We start from the raw sequence: 14,600 nt of genomic DNA, 5'->3' as shown, positions 1-14,600 counted from the left end.
ACATAAAAGCAAACTGAATATTAGCAAATTAATTAAAAGCACTGGTCTCTTTTCCTTGTCCCAAAAGAGGCAATAGCAGAGTCTTAGCTGGTCAGAGAAGACTATAAAGAATAATTGGTATTTCCTAGTCATAAGACTAATGTAATTAATTAAACCCCCCCCCCAAGCATCTTATTTATTTAAATATATTCTGGGGATCTATACCAAACTGTAAAAATATACGTTAGAAAAATGAATCCTGAGCCTTGGCCGGGTAGCTTAATTGGTTAGTATCGCCCAGATATGCCAAGGTTTCCAGTTCTATCCCCCATCAGGGAATGTGTAAGAATCAACTAATGAATGCATAAATAAGTGGAAGCCTTCACCGGTTTGGCTCAGTGGACAGAGCATCGGCCTGCGGACTAAAGAGTCCCAGGTTCGATTCCGGCTAAGGGCACATGCCGGGGAACTCCCCAGTGGAGTCTTGCAGGAGGTAGCCAATCAGTGATTCTCTCTCATCATTGATGTTTACATCTCTCTATATTCCTTCCTCCCTGAAATCAATAAAAAATATATATTAAAAAAAATAAGTGGAACAACAAATTGATGTTTCTCTCTATCTTTTCCTTCCTCTCCCTCTCTAAAAATCAATCAATAAAAAAAATTTTTAAAGAAAAATGAATCCCCCAAAAAGTAAGTAAACAAAATATATTGGCAACTATTTTTTTAAATATGTTTTATTGATTTTTTAGAGAGAGGCAGGGAGAGTGATAGAGAATTAGAAACATCAATGAGAGAAACATTGATCAGCTGTCTCCTGCACACTCCCTACTGTGTATGTGCCCACAACCAAGGTACATGCCCTTGATTGGAATCGAACCTGGGACCCTTGAGTCCACAGGCCGACGCTCTATCCACTGAGCCAAACTGGTTAGGGCTATATTGGCAACTATTTTATCTTACTCAGATAAAAATTCATTTCAAACCTTAGAAAAATGTTAAGACTTTCATTTCTAATTAAGTTAATAAAACTAATGACTACTTGAACAAAAAAATAAAATGATTAATGTCTTTTCTTGAGTTAATATATTACTCAAATAATAAAGAACAACTTCTTTGGTAAGGAAGAGAGTTATATAAACCAAAGAATTTTTTTTCTCTTCACCACACCTACTACAATTAAATGCCAATTCAAGTTTATAATCTGACAGCCAATTCATCACCCCACCCTGGACAAGTAAACAAAAATGTTCCTTTTTGTTGTTGTTGTTTGTTTTGTTTTTGTTTTTAATATATTTTATTGAATTTTACAGAGAGGAAAGGGATAGAGAGTTAGAAATATCTATGAGAGAGAAACATCGATCAGCTGCCTCCTGCACACCCCATACTGGGTATGTGCCTACAACCAAGATACATGCCCTTGACCAGAATCGAACCTGGGACCCTTGAGTCCACAGGCTAATGCTCTAGCCACTGAGCCAAACCAGTTAGGGTGGAAAATGTTCCTTTGGTTTTTTTTGGTTTTTGTTTCTTGTGTGTGTTTTTTTAATATATTTTATTGATTTTTTACAGAGAGGAAGGGAGAGGGATAGAGAGTTAGAAACATCGATGAGAGAGAAACATCGATCAGCTGCCTCCTGCACACCTCCTTACTGGGGATGTGCCCGCAACCAAGGTACATGTCCTTGACTGGAATCGAACCTGGGACCTTTCAGTCCACAGGCTGATGCTCCATCCACTGAGCCAAACCAGTTAGGGCAAATGTCCCTTTGTTAATCCACAGTGTCAAATAATATAATTTTTAAAAAGGGATATGGCAAAAAAAAGGCATATGGCAGAAAATGGAACAAAATGTTTGGGTTTTTTTAAATCTAGAAAAATCTGGTTCTGATCTGAGACAATCAATCTCTAATAGTTTCTCTTTTGTGTAAAGTAAAAATGGATATTTACTTCCAAGGAATTAATATTTTATATCCAATCTCAGCAACACCCAATCCAAAGAATTTTGTCAATCAACCCCTATTTTAGGCAGAATATTCCTAATTTTGGAATACCATTTCCAAATATTTAATACAAACTATGTAAGAACATGAATAACACACAAGGCTAAGTGCTGCAGAGGAACACAAAGACTGAGATATGACTGCAAGTCTCTCAAGGAACTTACCCACAGACATAAAGTGAAACAGACACAGAAAGTGGCTTTGGACCAAAGTAGAGCTTAATTTTAAGCTGAGGACTTAAAAGAGGAGTTCAAAGAGATGGCATGTATTGTACCAAAAGGACAATTTTTTTCTTAGCTTCAATATTTTCTATTTTTCCCCTTTTTATTGAATTTATTGGGGTGACACTGGTTAACAAAATTATGTTTCAGATGCACAATTCCACAACACATGATCTTGTACAATGTACTGTGTGTTCATCCTCCACAAGTCACGTCTCCTTCCATCATCATTTATCCCCCTATACCCTCCTCTACCTCTCCCCACATGAACTCCCCACGACTGGCAATCCCCACAAAAGAACATATTTTAATACTACCCAGAGATGAGTGATTCCCAAAGGCACTAAAAGGAGATGTCTTCTCCTGAAAGGCACAGAATTACCTGAAGTTTTTTGTGTTTTGTTTTTTTTTCAAATTTCTAACTTCCACATACTCTTTCCCTTCTTGATAATCTCTCTCCATAAGGCCATGTCTCCTGGTTGAGAATCACTGCAGTGAGGGTGACTATTACTGCTTAGAAGATGCTGTGCTATATTCCTTAAGTATATTGGGGCAGAAAAGTGCTGACAATAGGCTATAGATAAAGCTCTATAATTCTACTCAATAAATACTGTTTTACTGTAAAACAAAGTATGATCTCTTGATGAGCTTCTTGCCTGCACATATAAGAACAAGAAGTGGGTAAATATGATGTACTGGAGCTGTTCCTCTAAAGACTTCTAAATCTCATCTACAAAACACTATGATGTTTTGAATCCACTTCTAATTTTTTCACAACCAGAGCAGCAGTATGCCCTGAATCTCAATTTCCTATAAACAAAATAGAAATGGCTCAATTAATACACTGTACTATTAGAAAATTAAATGAAGTAATATTTGTAAAAATGCCTGGCACACAGTAGGTATTCATAACACTAAAGTTAATTCTAAATTGAAGAGTCATCAAGTCTGATAAAACTTGCAACACTAAGATCCAGCCCTTGAAGAAAATGTCAGGTCATGAATTTCTTTTCTTCTCAAATATTTATTTTAAATCTATTTGATATTTTAATATTAAAACCAACACATAATGGCATACCTGTTCTACGCCTTCTACTTCTGGAATATAAAACTGCAGCATGTTCTGAATTCCATTTTTCAGAGTAATGATTGAACTAGGGCAGCTGGTACAAGAACCTTGGAGTTTCAGCTGTACGATACCATCTTCAAAGCCCTTATATATTACATCTCCTCCATCTTCCTGCACAGTTGGCCTGTGATCACAGTATATTTGTGATATTTAAGAGAATAAAAATTTTCATCAAAAAAATTTAATATAAGAGCTTAGATTTTGTATTGGTAAAATTCACAAAGTCAGGGTTACTTTTACAATAGAGAATAAATGGGGCTAGTCTCATTTATAATTTTAATTTTGTTACTTTCATTCATACAAATATATACTCTACTTTTTATATTTAATCTTGCTTATTAATAATTTTTTTTTCAGCATTTCAAATTTCCTAGTAATTATAGTAATTACCTAAAATATACTCAATTTCTTTTGGGTGAATACAGAGAATTTGACACATGCTAGCTTTCTTTTTCAGGTAAACTTTTCATTGAAATATAACATTTATACAGAAAAATGTAGAAATCACGTACAATCAATTCAATTAATTTTCACAAAGTGAATATACATTTGTCCCAGACCAAAAAGCAGAACATTAGCACCTCAGAAGCCCTCTTGTTCTTCCTTCTAATCACTCTTCCCAACCAAAGGTAACCATTTCCTAATTGTTACCACCATTGATTAGTTTTGCCTGCTTTTTAACTTAAAAATTTATCAGTATAAATCCCATTTAGAAAACATATTTACTCTTTTGTATCTGGCTTCTTTTGCTCTTTGTGAGATTCATCCACATTGTTTCATGTAGTAATTAATAGTTAGTTCCATCTCACTGCAGCATAGTATTCCATTATAAGTGAATATGCCAGAATTTGTCCTTTCCATTGTTGATGGAGATCTGAGTTAATACAACTTTTTGGCTTTTACAAATGGTGCAGCTATGAAGATTCCTGAAAATGTCTTTTGGGATACATATATATTATTACTAGGAATATACCTAGAATGGAATTGCTGGATCAAAAATATGCAAAAATCCTGGCCAGGTGGCTTAGTTGGTTGGAGCATCATCCTGTACACCAAAAGGTTGTAGGTTTGATTCCCAGTCATGGCATGTACTGGTACCTAGGGTGTGAATTCAATCCCCACTCGGGGCTTGAACAGGAGGCAACTGATCGATGTTTCTCTCTCACATGGATGTCCCCCTTCTCTCTTCTCTTTCTCCCTCTCTCTCTCTCTCAAATAAATAAACATATCCTCGGGTGAGGATTTAAAAACAAAAGGATATGCCTATGTTCAGATTTAGCAGGTAATGCTAAATAGTTTTCAGTTATATAAACTTATATCCCCACCAGTGGTAGAAGAGAGTTCCTGTTGCTCTACATCCTCAATAGCAATTGGTGTTGTCAATCTTAACTACTTTAACCATTCTGGTGGATGTGCAGCGATAGTTCATTGTGGTTCTAATTTGAATATTCACGATGACTAATGAGGTTGAGCACTTTGTCGTGACTAGTGGCCATTTGGCTACTGTAGTTTTTGAGTATCTGCTCCAGTGCTTTCGTGAAGAGACTGCTTCAGTCTCTGAATATTTGTTTTCTTAACAAATTGTAAGTTTTAAAATATAGTCTGTCATATACGTATTATAAATACCTTCTACTCTTTGCTTTGCTTTTCACTGTAAATGGCATCTTTTGATGAAGAGAATCATAATTCTACTGCAGTCTAATTAATGTTTTTTCTGTGATTTTTCTTGTGTCCTGTCAAAAAAACTATTTTTGAAAAAACTCAAAAAGTGATGCAGATATTCTATTTTAAATTTCCTTTGTGATTTCTTTCTTGACCATAGTCTACCTCTGGTTTGCCCCCATTTCAAGGGTATAGTCCTATAGGAAACACAACTAAGAGTCTGGATGTTTCTTGAGGCCCCAACACTCCTTGACTGGTCCTAAACTCCAATTTTTGTTACTCCCAGAACCGTACAACTGTCAAAACTCTGTTTAGCATTCCAAATGCTTTTTGTTTGACCTCTTAGTCTCTTCTCTTACACAGCTAAGAATAAGCAAGTGCTATGTGGGGAGAACCTCTGAGTGTTAGGCTTACTTTTTCTTAACTTCTCTCTAGGATCTTGGCCCTTTAAGTCAAAGCTTTATTGGTGACCCAGAATTTTAATTTTTGTCTTCCCATTTCAACAAATTTGCCAAAAACTAAATGGTTTTTCTGATTCTTAGCAGCTATCCCAAGCCAGCTTCTCATACTCTAGCCCAGGGGTGGGCAAACTTTTTGACTCGAGGGCCACAATGGGTTCTTAAACTAGACTGGAGGGCCGGAACAAAAGCATGGATGGAGTGTTTGTGTGAACTAATATAAATTCAAAGTAAAGGAGCGGAGGGGAGAGCAAGAGAACCCTCCGCTCTTTCGGCTCCGCGGGCCGGATAGAACAGCCGAACTGGCCGGATCCGGCCCGCGGGCCGTAGTTTGCCCACGGCTGCTCTAGCCTCACACCAAGAAACAGCAAATGCCCAGAGGGAAGCCTCAGTGTGCTTTCTTCCCTACCAGATATTGTTTGCTTTATTAGCTATTTAATGCCTTCACACACAAATTTTTTTTTAAATTATATTTACCTAGCTTTTCTGGGACTTAACACCAGGACCACTGGTCTGCTACAAGCAAAAAATCAGAGCAGGAAGTTCTCTACTTATTTAATTGTATACTTTATGGATAATAGCCTAAAATACAAGTAATCCTCTCCTCACAATCTTCCCAAACACTGTTAACTAATTTTTTTCTAAGAAATTTGGTATTATAACAACATCAAACCTAAACAGTAATTGTGAAAGATAAAATCCTTTACTGATTGTGTTCAGATAGTTTTAAAATTTGGATGAATATAGACAATATACAGGCTTTAAATTCAATTGTCATGGTAACCTTCTGTGGTTTACATTACTTATACTTCTTTTAAAACTTTACTATAATCTCACAGACAACCAAACTTAAATTGCTATAATAAAAATTGGCTCTGCAGTATATATGATCTCAAGTAGAAAGATAAGCACATACCGTATTCTTGTATCTAACAGTTCTTTAATCATTGCCACAACTTCATCATCTTCTTCAGATCCTAGAAACAATTACAAATAAAACATATCAACAGTAGACATTTCATATCAGGCATATACAAGTACTATTAAAATAGGATAATTTTAACCTAGTTAATTTTAATATCTCATCTATATAATAAAAGCCTAAGCGACCGTTATGGCAGAACGACCAGTTGCTATGATGTGCACTGACCACCAGGAGGCAGACGCTTAATGCAGAAGCTGCCTCCTGATGGTCAGTGTGCTCCCACAGGGGGAGCACCGCTCAGCCAGAAGCCGGGCTCAGAGCTGGTGAGCACAGCAGTGGTGGCAGAAGCCTCTCCCACCTCTGCAACAATGCTAAGGAGCAGCGAGCCAAGCGGTAAGAAACAGTTAGCAGGCGAGCAGTAAGAAGCAAAGGGTCCCGGACTGCGAGAGGGATGTCCGGCTGCTGGCTTAGACCCATGGGGAGCGGGCCTAAGCCAACAGTTGGACATACCTCAAGGGCTCCCAGACTGCGAGAGGGCACAGGCCGGCTGAGGGGCTCCCCCCTTCCCAGTGCACAAATTTCGTGCACTGGGCCTCTAGTTAAAAAAAAATAAAAGAACAGGACATGTAACTTGGTATGGTGATAAAGTGATTTGAGGGAAATGAAAAGATCATTCCTTCAATTCTCTGAAGAAAAATTAAGGAGCACTGATCAATTCAATATCTGGCGATAAAGTTGAGTATGCCAAAATAACTTAACCTACTAATGATAGTAGGGTTTCAATTTTAGGGTCAATATATTTGTAAACTTTCCTCATTCTCAAAAGTGAAAGAAAAAAAAGGTTGTTTGGATACTGATGGAAACTTTGAGACAAAAAGGGGGCACACCTATTTCGTCCATTAAGTTACATTTTCAATTTCTTAATTTTGTGGTTTTCCAAATGAGGATCATACTAAATGTAGATATAAGCCTTATGTTAAATTCTAAAATGTTCTTCAAGTCTAAGTAAAAAGTTGTTTTTAAATTTTGCTTCATTTTTGTTTTTCTTTTACTTTGTAAGGTTATATAATGATTTTCACCAATGCCTTTTTATTGGTTTTAAACATTTTTGAGAAATTTATTTACCGTCAGGATAACTAAAAATGTAGACAATTCAAATTACACTATAACAAACACGAGAGTTCTAGCAACAACATAGGCAACAACTATCAATATTAGATTATATTAACTTTGAATCATTTTTTAAAAAACAAAAATAAAACTAAAATTCTCTTACATCAGCAAACCTAAGTTCCGTTCCCCACTGTCACTTCCATAGGCAACCACTATCATGAGTTTAGTGTACACCCTTCTAGTATATGTTTACATTTCCATGTGTATATTTACACAGATGAGATTCCACAATACATACTGTTCTATACCTTGACTTTCTCTATTTAATATATCTTACAGATCTTTCCATATCATCATGTACAGATTTCTCAATTTTTAAAATAGGTACATAAAAATTTTTGTATTAATTTGTCTTTATTTAGTTTCTTATTTCAGTTGTTTCTAGTTCACTGCTATTTCTAACAATCCTGCAGCATGCATGCTTGTGTAAAGTACTTATCAGTTTACTTTGTAAGTATATTTGTAAAATAAATTCCTAGTGATAGGATATTTGGGTCAACAGGTTTATATATTTTTAAAATTTGGTAGACATAGTCAAATGGCTCTTATCAACTTTATGTATATACCCATCAAAAACACAAAATATCAACTTTATGTATATACCCATCAAAAACACAAATAACTGGCCCAGCCAGCATGGCTCAGTGGTTGAGCGTTGACCCAGGAACCAGGAGGTCACCTGTGAGATTCCAGGTCAGGGCACATGCCCAGGTTTTGGGCTCAATCCCCAGTAGGAGACATACCAGAGGCAGCCGATCAATGATTCTCTTTCATCATTGGGTTTCTCTTTCTCCCTCTCCCTTCCTTTTTGAAATCAATAAAAATATATTTAAAAAAAAACAAACACAAATAACTGTTTCATGCATAAATGGCATATATGTAAGTGTGAATAAATATACCCTCCACTTTTCCTTTATCACTTAATATTTTCTTTTATATCTTTTTTACATTGATATCTCCCAATCTAGTTCATTTCTTTTAACTACTGAGATATATGTTTTTTGTGTGTTTTTTTAAAAATATATTTTATTGATTTTTTTACAGAGAGGAAAGGAGAGGAATAGAGAGTTAGAAACATCGATGAGAGAGAAACATCAATCATCTGCCTCCTGCACACCTCCCACTGGGGATGTGCCTGCAACCAAGGTACATGCCCTTGACTGGAATTGAACCTGGGACCCTTCAGTCCGCAGGCTGACGCTCTATACACTGAGCCAAACCAGTTAGGGCTATATATGTTTTTTAAATATGTTTTTATTGATCAGAGAGAGAGAGAGAAAGAGAGAGAGGAAGGGAAAGGGAAATAGACAGAATCATTGATCAGCTGCCTCCTGCACACCCCTTACTGGGCATTGAGCCCAAAGCCTGGCATGTGCCCTGACCTGGAATCTAACCAGTGACCTCTTGGTTCCTAGGTCAACGCTCAACCTCTGAGCCACAGTGGCTGGGTACTGCTGATATATTTTTTTTAAATATTTCAAAGAACATGCTTCTACATGCTGTCTTGTGTACATTTATAAGACTCATTTAGGGTATATACCTAGAATATGTGACTGTACCATCTAAAAGCATTATGCAAATGTTTGTGTGTATATATACAAACACACATAAAAATATCTTTATGATACTGGAGAAAGGAAAAACTTCATCAACAACAAATACTTAAGCTAATACTTGAGCTCCACATGCAGTTCCTCTTCCAAGTCCTTTACACAAAATAACTTATTTACAACAAAAAACAAAAAACACAAACACACAAAGGAAAAGATGAATATATGTAACTACATTAAAAAGAAAAACTGTTGCCCTAGTTGGTTTGGCTCAGTGGATAGAGCGTCAGCCTGCAGACTGAAGGATCCCAGGTTCGATTCCGATCAAAGGCACATGCCCAGGTTGCAGGCTTGATCCCAGTGCGGGGCGTGTAGGAGGCAGCCAATCAATGATACTCTCTCATCGTTGATGTTTCTATCTCTCTCTCTCACTCCCTTCCTCTCTGAAATCAATCCTATCTAATAAAAGAGAAACATGCAAATTAACCCCACCACTCCGCTACACCCACCAGCCAATCAGAGCAAGTATGCAAATTAACCCAACAAAGATGGTGGTTAATTTGCATATGCAGGCACCGAAAGGCCTGGGTCCCAGGAACATCCTCCGGACCCAGGCCGCTCCTAGCCTGTAGGCCCCACTTAGGCCCTGAACAGCAGGGGTCCCAGAATGCCCCCCCCCACCCACTCCGGGACTATGGGTGCAGGCGCCAAGCGGCTGGGGGTGGGGTGGGAACATCCCCGCATCGCTATGTTTCCGCCCTGCCCCTAGCCACTTGCACATGCTCCGGCACCAAGCAGCAGTTTGGGTCCACGCCCCCAGCCCGGCGCCCACGACAGGAGGCTGGCTGCTGGTCTCTGGGGCATGCGGAGACCCCAGTGGCCACCGCTGTGTGTGGCCCAGGGGTCCCTGCATGCCCCCCAGCCCGGAGCCCATGGTGGGGCTGGCTGTTGGCCTCGGGGGCGTTTGGAGACGGGGATATTCCTGCCCCTCCCCCAGCCACTTGCGCATGCTCCGGCACCAAGTGGCGGTTCGCATCCATGCCCCCAGCATGGCGCCCACGATGGGGGGATGGCTGCCGGCCTCTGGGGTGTGCGGAGACCCCAGCGGCCACCACCAGGTGGCAGGGACATGCCCCTAGCCCAGTGGACACAACGCAGGGGCTGCATGAGCTGCAGAGGAAACACCTTTTTAAAAAAATATGTATTTTATTGATTTTTTTTACAGAGAAGAGGGGAGAGGGATAGACAGTCGGAAATATCAATGAGAGAGAAACATCGATTAGCTGCTTCCTGCACACTCCCCACTGGGGATGTGCCTCCAACCAAGGTACATGCCCTTAACAGGAATCAAACCTGGGACCCTACAGTCTGCAGGCCCACGGTCTATCCACTGAGCCAAATCAGTTTGAGAGTAAATACCTTTTCTGACAGCTCATTGGCTAAGCTCCCTGTAGGCCGCCACTTGCAGTGTTCTTGGTAACTTGGGTTATAAGAATCCAAGAAGGTGATTTAGGGTTTTTCTACCACACTCCTGGAGGAAAAAACAAAGGTCCGCTACTGGAGGGGCTAAGAAATGTCATACCCTGCCCTAGCTGGTTTGGCTCAGTGGAGAGAGCCTCGGCCTGCTGACCGCAGGGTAAGGGTTCAATTCTGATCAAGGGCATGTACCTAGGTTACAGGCTCCTCCCTGGCCAGGGCCCAGGTCAGGGCTCATGCAGGAGGCAACCAAAGTGTCCCTCTCACATTGATGTTTCTCTCTGTCTCTCCCTCTCTCTTCCACACTCTCTAAAAATCAATGGAAACATATCCTCAGGTGAGGATAAAAAAAAAAAAAAAAAAGAAATGTCATATCCTATGAAAGATACATCTTGAAAATGCCTAAAGAAAGTTGTCATTTTTTTCACAGTGAAGGGACTAGAGTCTGTGTTGATGAAAACACCTTGGCAGCTGCAGTGGCTGCAGCAGCAGGGTAATGGGGCTGGTGCCTTCCCTTGATCAGCCTGGTTGCCTCCCACAGAGGGTGGCCAGACTGCCTAAGCATTCAGTAGGACATCCCCTGAGGGCTCCCAGTCTGTGAGAGGGGACAGGCTGGACTGAGGGAACCCCCCACTGTACACAAATTTCATGCACCGGGTCACTAGTAAAAATATATTGAAAGAAAGAAAGAAAAGAAAGAAAAGAAAGAAAAGAAAGAAAAGAAAGAAGAAAGAAAGAAAGAAAGAAAGAAAGAAAGAAAGAAAGAAAGAAAGAAAGAAAGAAAGAAAGAAAGAAAGAAAGAAAGAGAAAAACTGTCGCTCGGCCAACATGGCTCAGTATTTGAGTGTCAACCTATGAACCAAGAGGTCATGGTTCATTCCCGATCAGCGCACATGCCTGGGTTGTGGGCTCAATCCCCTGTGTGGGGCATGCAGGAGGCAGCCAATCAATGATTCTCTATCATCACTGATGTTTCTATCTCTTTCTCCCTCTTCTTTCCTCTCTGAAATCAATAAAAATATATTTAAAAAAATAAAAAACAAAAAGAAAAACTGTGCTTGCTTTGGCAACACAAAAACTAAAATTGGATTGATAAAGAGAAGATTATCATGGCCCATGAGCACAGATAACACACAGATTCATGAAACATTCCATATTTTCTTTAAAAATTTCTGAATGACAAAAGCTATTCTAAACACAGAGGAAAGATAAGGCATGGAGATGTTATCTGCTAGGAAAAAACTAACAAAAAATTGGCACTCAGAATACTTCTTAAAAACCTGGTAAAATTGATACAAAAATACATATAATTCAATTTTTAAAAAATGGGCAAAGATTATGAACAGGAAATATATTGACAAGGAAAATAATGACCAGTAAACGTTTGAAAACCTTCAGGCTCAGTATCATAATACCAAGGAAATGCAATTAAAAAAGACACCATTTTATACTTAAATATTAGTTTAAAAAAATGTAAGACACTAAGTGATAATAAAGATAAAAGAAAGTAAATTCTTATACATCGCTGATTTATATGTACATTATAACAATTTATAATATAGCAATTCTACTTCTAGGAATATATGCTATGCTTTGGCCAGAAGGCTCAGTGGTTAGAGCATTGCCCTCACACCAGAGTTGTGGGTTCCATTCCCGATCAAGGGCATGTACCTGGGCTACAGGTTTGCTCCCCACCTGCATTGGTTGGGGCATATGCGGGAGGCAACCAATCGATGTCTGTCTCTCTCTCTCTTTCTCTCTCTTCCTCTTCCACTCTATCTGAAATCAATGGAAAAATATCCTCAAGTGAGGATTACCGAAAAAAAAAAAAAAAGGGAATATATGCTACAGAAACTCTCCCCATATGCACAAAGAGACAGTACAAAGATGCCCACTGCAATATTTGTAATAGAAACTGCACAAATAATTCACTTGAACATAAGAAACAAAATAATTAACTGTAGTTTATTCATATAATGATTATCCAGCACTTAAACTAAATAGAGCTACACTTGCCGAAACCGGTTTGGCTCAGTGGATAGAGCGTCGGCCTGCGGACTGAAGGGTCCCGGGTTCGATTCCGGTCAAGGGCATGTACCTTGGTTGCGGGCACATCCCCAGTGGGAGGTGTGCAGGAGGCAGCTGATCGATGTTTCTCTCTCATCGATGTTTCCTAGCTCTCTATCCCTCTCCCTTCCTCTCTGTAAAATATCAATAAAATATATTTAAAAAAAAAAAAATAGAGCTACACTTTTTTTCAAAATAGATATATTTCAAAATGTTATACTCAGTGAAAAAGAGGAAAGTTGCATATAACACAAGTTAATTAAAGTTTAAAAACAAAAACCAATGTTATATATTCCCTGCAGATACTTGTATTTGTAATAAATGTCTTAAAACAAACCAAGTTTAGCCCTACCTGGGTTGGCTCAGTGGACAGAGCATTGGCCTGCAGACTGAAAGGTCCCAGTTTTGATTCTGGTCAAGAGCAAATGCTGGGTTGGGGGCTTGATCCCCAGTAGGGGGGGTGCAGGGGGCAGCCAATCGATGATTCTCTCTCATCATTGATGCTTCTCTCTCTCTCTCTCCCTTCTCTTAAATCAATAAAAATATATTTGGGGGGGAAAAGTTTAAAACAGAGTTTACATACATCTCTGGAAGCAGAAAGGGAAAAGGGATGGAGGTTGTAGGGCTTTGGCTATGTCTTTAATATTTTACTAAAATACTAGAGGCTCGGTGCACGAATTCATGTACCAGTTGGGTCCCTCGGCTTGGCCTGCGGGATTGGGCCGAAACCAGCTCTCCAATATCCCCCAAGGGGTCACGAATTGCGAGATGGCGCAGGCCAGGCTGAGGGATCTCACAGGTGCACAATCGGGGCCAGGGAGGGACACGAGAGGTTGGCTAGCTAGGGAGGAACCGCGGGAGGGCTCCACAGCACATTTGACCTGTCTTGCTCAGTCCCGACTGGCCAGACCCCAGCAACAAGCTAACCAACCAGTCGGAGCGTCTGCCCCCTGGTGGTCAGTGCATATCATAGTGACTGGTCAACTGGTTGACTGTCTGCCCCCTGGTGGTCAGTGCACATCATAGCAAGCGGTTGAGCAACCTTAGCATATCATTAGCATATTATGCTTTGATTGGTTGAATGGACAACCAGATGACTGGACACTTAGCATATTAGGCTTTTATTATATAGGGTGGGTTAAAAGCAATTATAGCCAAAAATTGACATTTATTAAATCTGAGAGGAGGGCAAATTGGTAAGCTTTATACTATTTTCTGTATGTTTGAAAATTTTTACAATTAAAAAATTTATTTTTGTGTAACAGATTCAATTTATTTACAGATTTTCAAAAATGACAGGCAAAACTAGTATATATGAAGTTTTATTTCCTCAGAATTGGTTCCAGAGCTAAATATAGTACAATGATAAAAATCTGTACTTCCATGATTTCTGAAATCAAGGCAAATGAGAAAAATGTAGAAAAGCTTTTTTTTAAAAAAAAAAAAAAAAAAGATAAATATTAATTATCCAACATATCACCTGCTTCTCCTGAAGATGTTTCCTCAGTGACTAAGGGTAAGCCAGATGCAAAGAAATCCATGATTGCTGCATAAATATCTGGTTTCAGTAAATTCCAGTCTAACTCTTCACTTTCCTGTAAATATTTGAAGAAAAATGCTAAAATTTCTACCCAAGGGCATAGACAAATATAAAACAAGACTTTGTATCTTTTAAGAATCTTTTCCTACATATATATATACATCCTGTACTATGCAACAGTACCCATTTCTGGAGAATACACGTCAGGTCCAATTCTTAAAGAATATGGCTTATAATAACTTTCAGAAGATACAATCCTAGAACATTTTTCATTCATTCATTCATCAAACTTGTACTAAGTGTGCTGTATATATCATACCCTATATAGGGGATATTAAAATGATGAAAAAGTACTTTTTTCATGAGGTAAAGACAGTTAAAATACTGAATAAGGATTCTCTATGTTAATGAGGATAA

General features: G+C 38.9%; 1 protein-coding gene across 2 annotated transcripts in view; it reads right to left on the bottom strand.

Annotated features, from left to right (window-relative positions):
- NFU1 (NFU1 iron-sulfur cluster scaffold) overlaps positions 1-14,600 on the bottom strand; it is a 40,413-nt gene that overhangs the window by 5,054 nt on the left and 20,759 nt on the right. For both annotated transcript variants that reach the window (XM_080686723.1, XM_080686724.1), the window contains 3 exons: positions 14,124-14,238; positions 6,369-6,429; positions 3,282-3,456 (listed from right to left, as the gene is read on the bottom strand). In XM_080686723.1, the coding sequence (XP_080542849.1) occupies positions 3,282-3,456; positions 6,369-6,429; positions 14,124-14,238 (351 nt within the window). The remainder of the gene's footprint in view (positions 1-3,281; positions 3,457-6,368; positions 6,430-14,123; positions 14,239-14,600) is intronic.

Source organism: Plecotus auritus (assembly GCF_963455305.1).
Source record: "Plecotus auritus genome assembly, chromosome: 8".
NCBI classification, from domain to species: domain Eukaryota; kingdom Metazoa; phylum Chordata; class Mammalia; order Chiroptera; family Vespertilionidae; genus Plecotus; species Plecotus auritus.
Note: the sequence above shows the minus strand (reverse complement) of the source record. Positions and strands in the feature narration are given on the sequence as shown.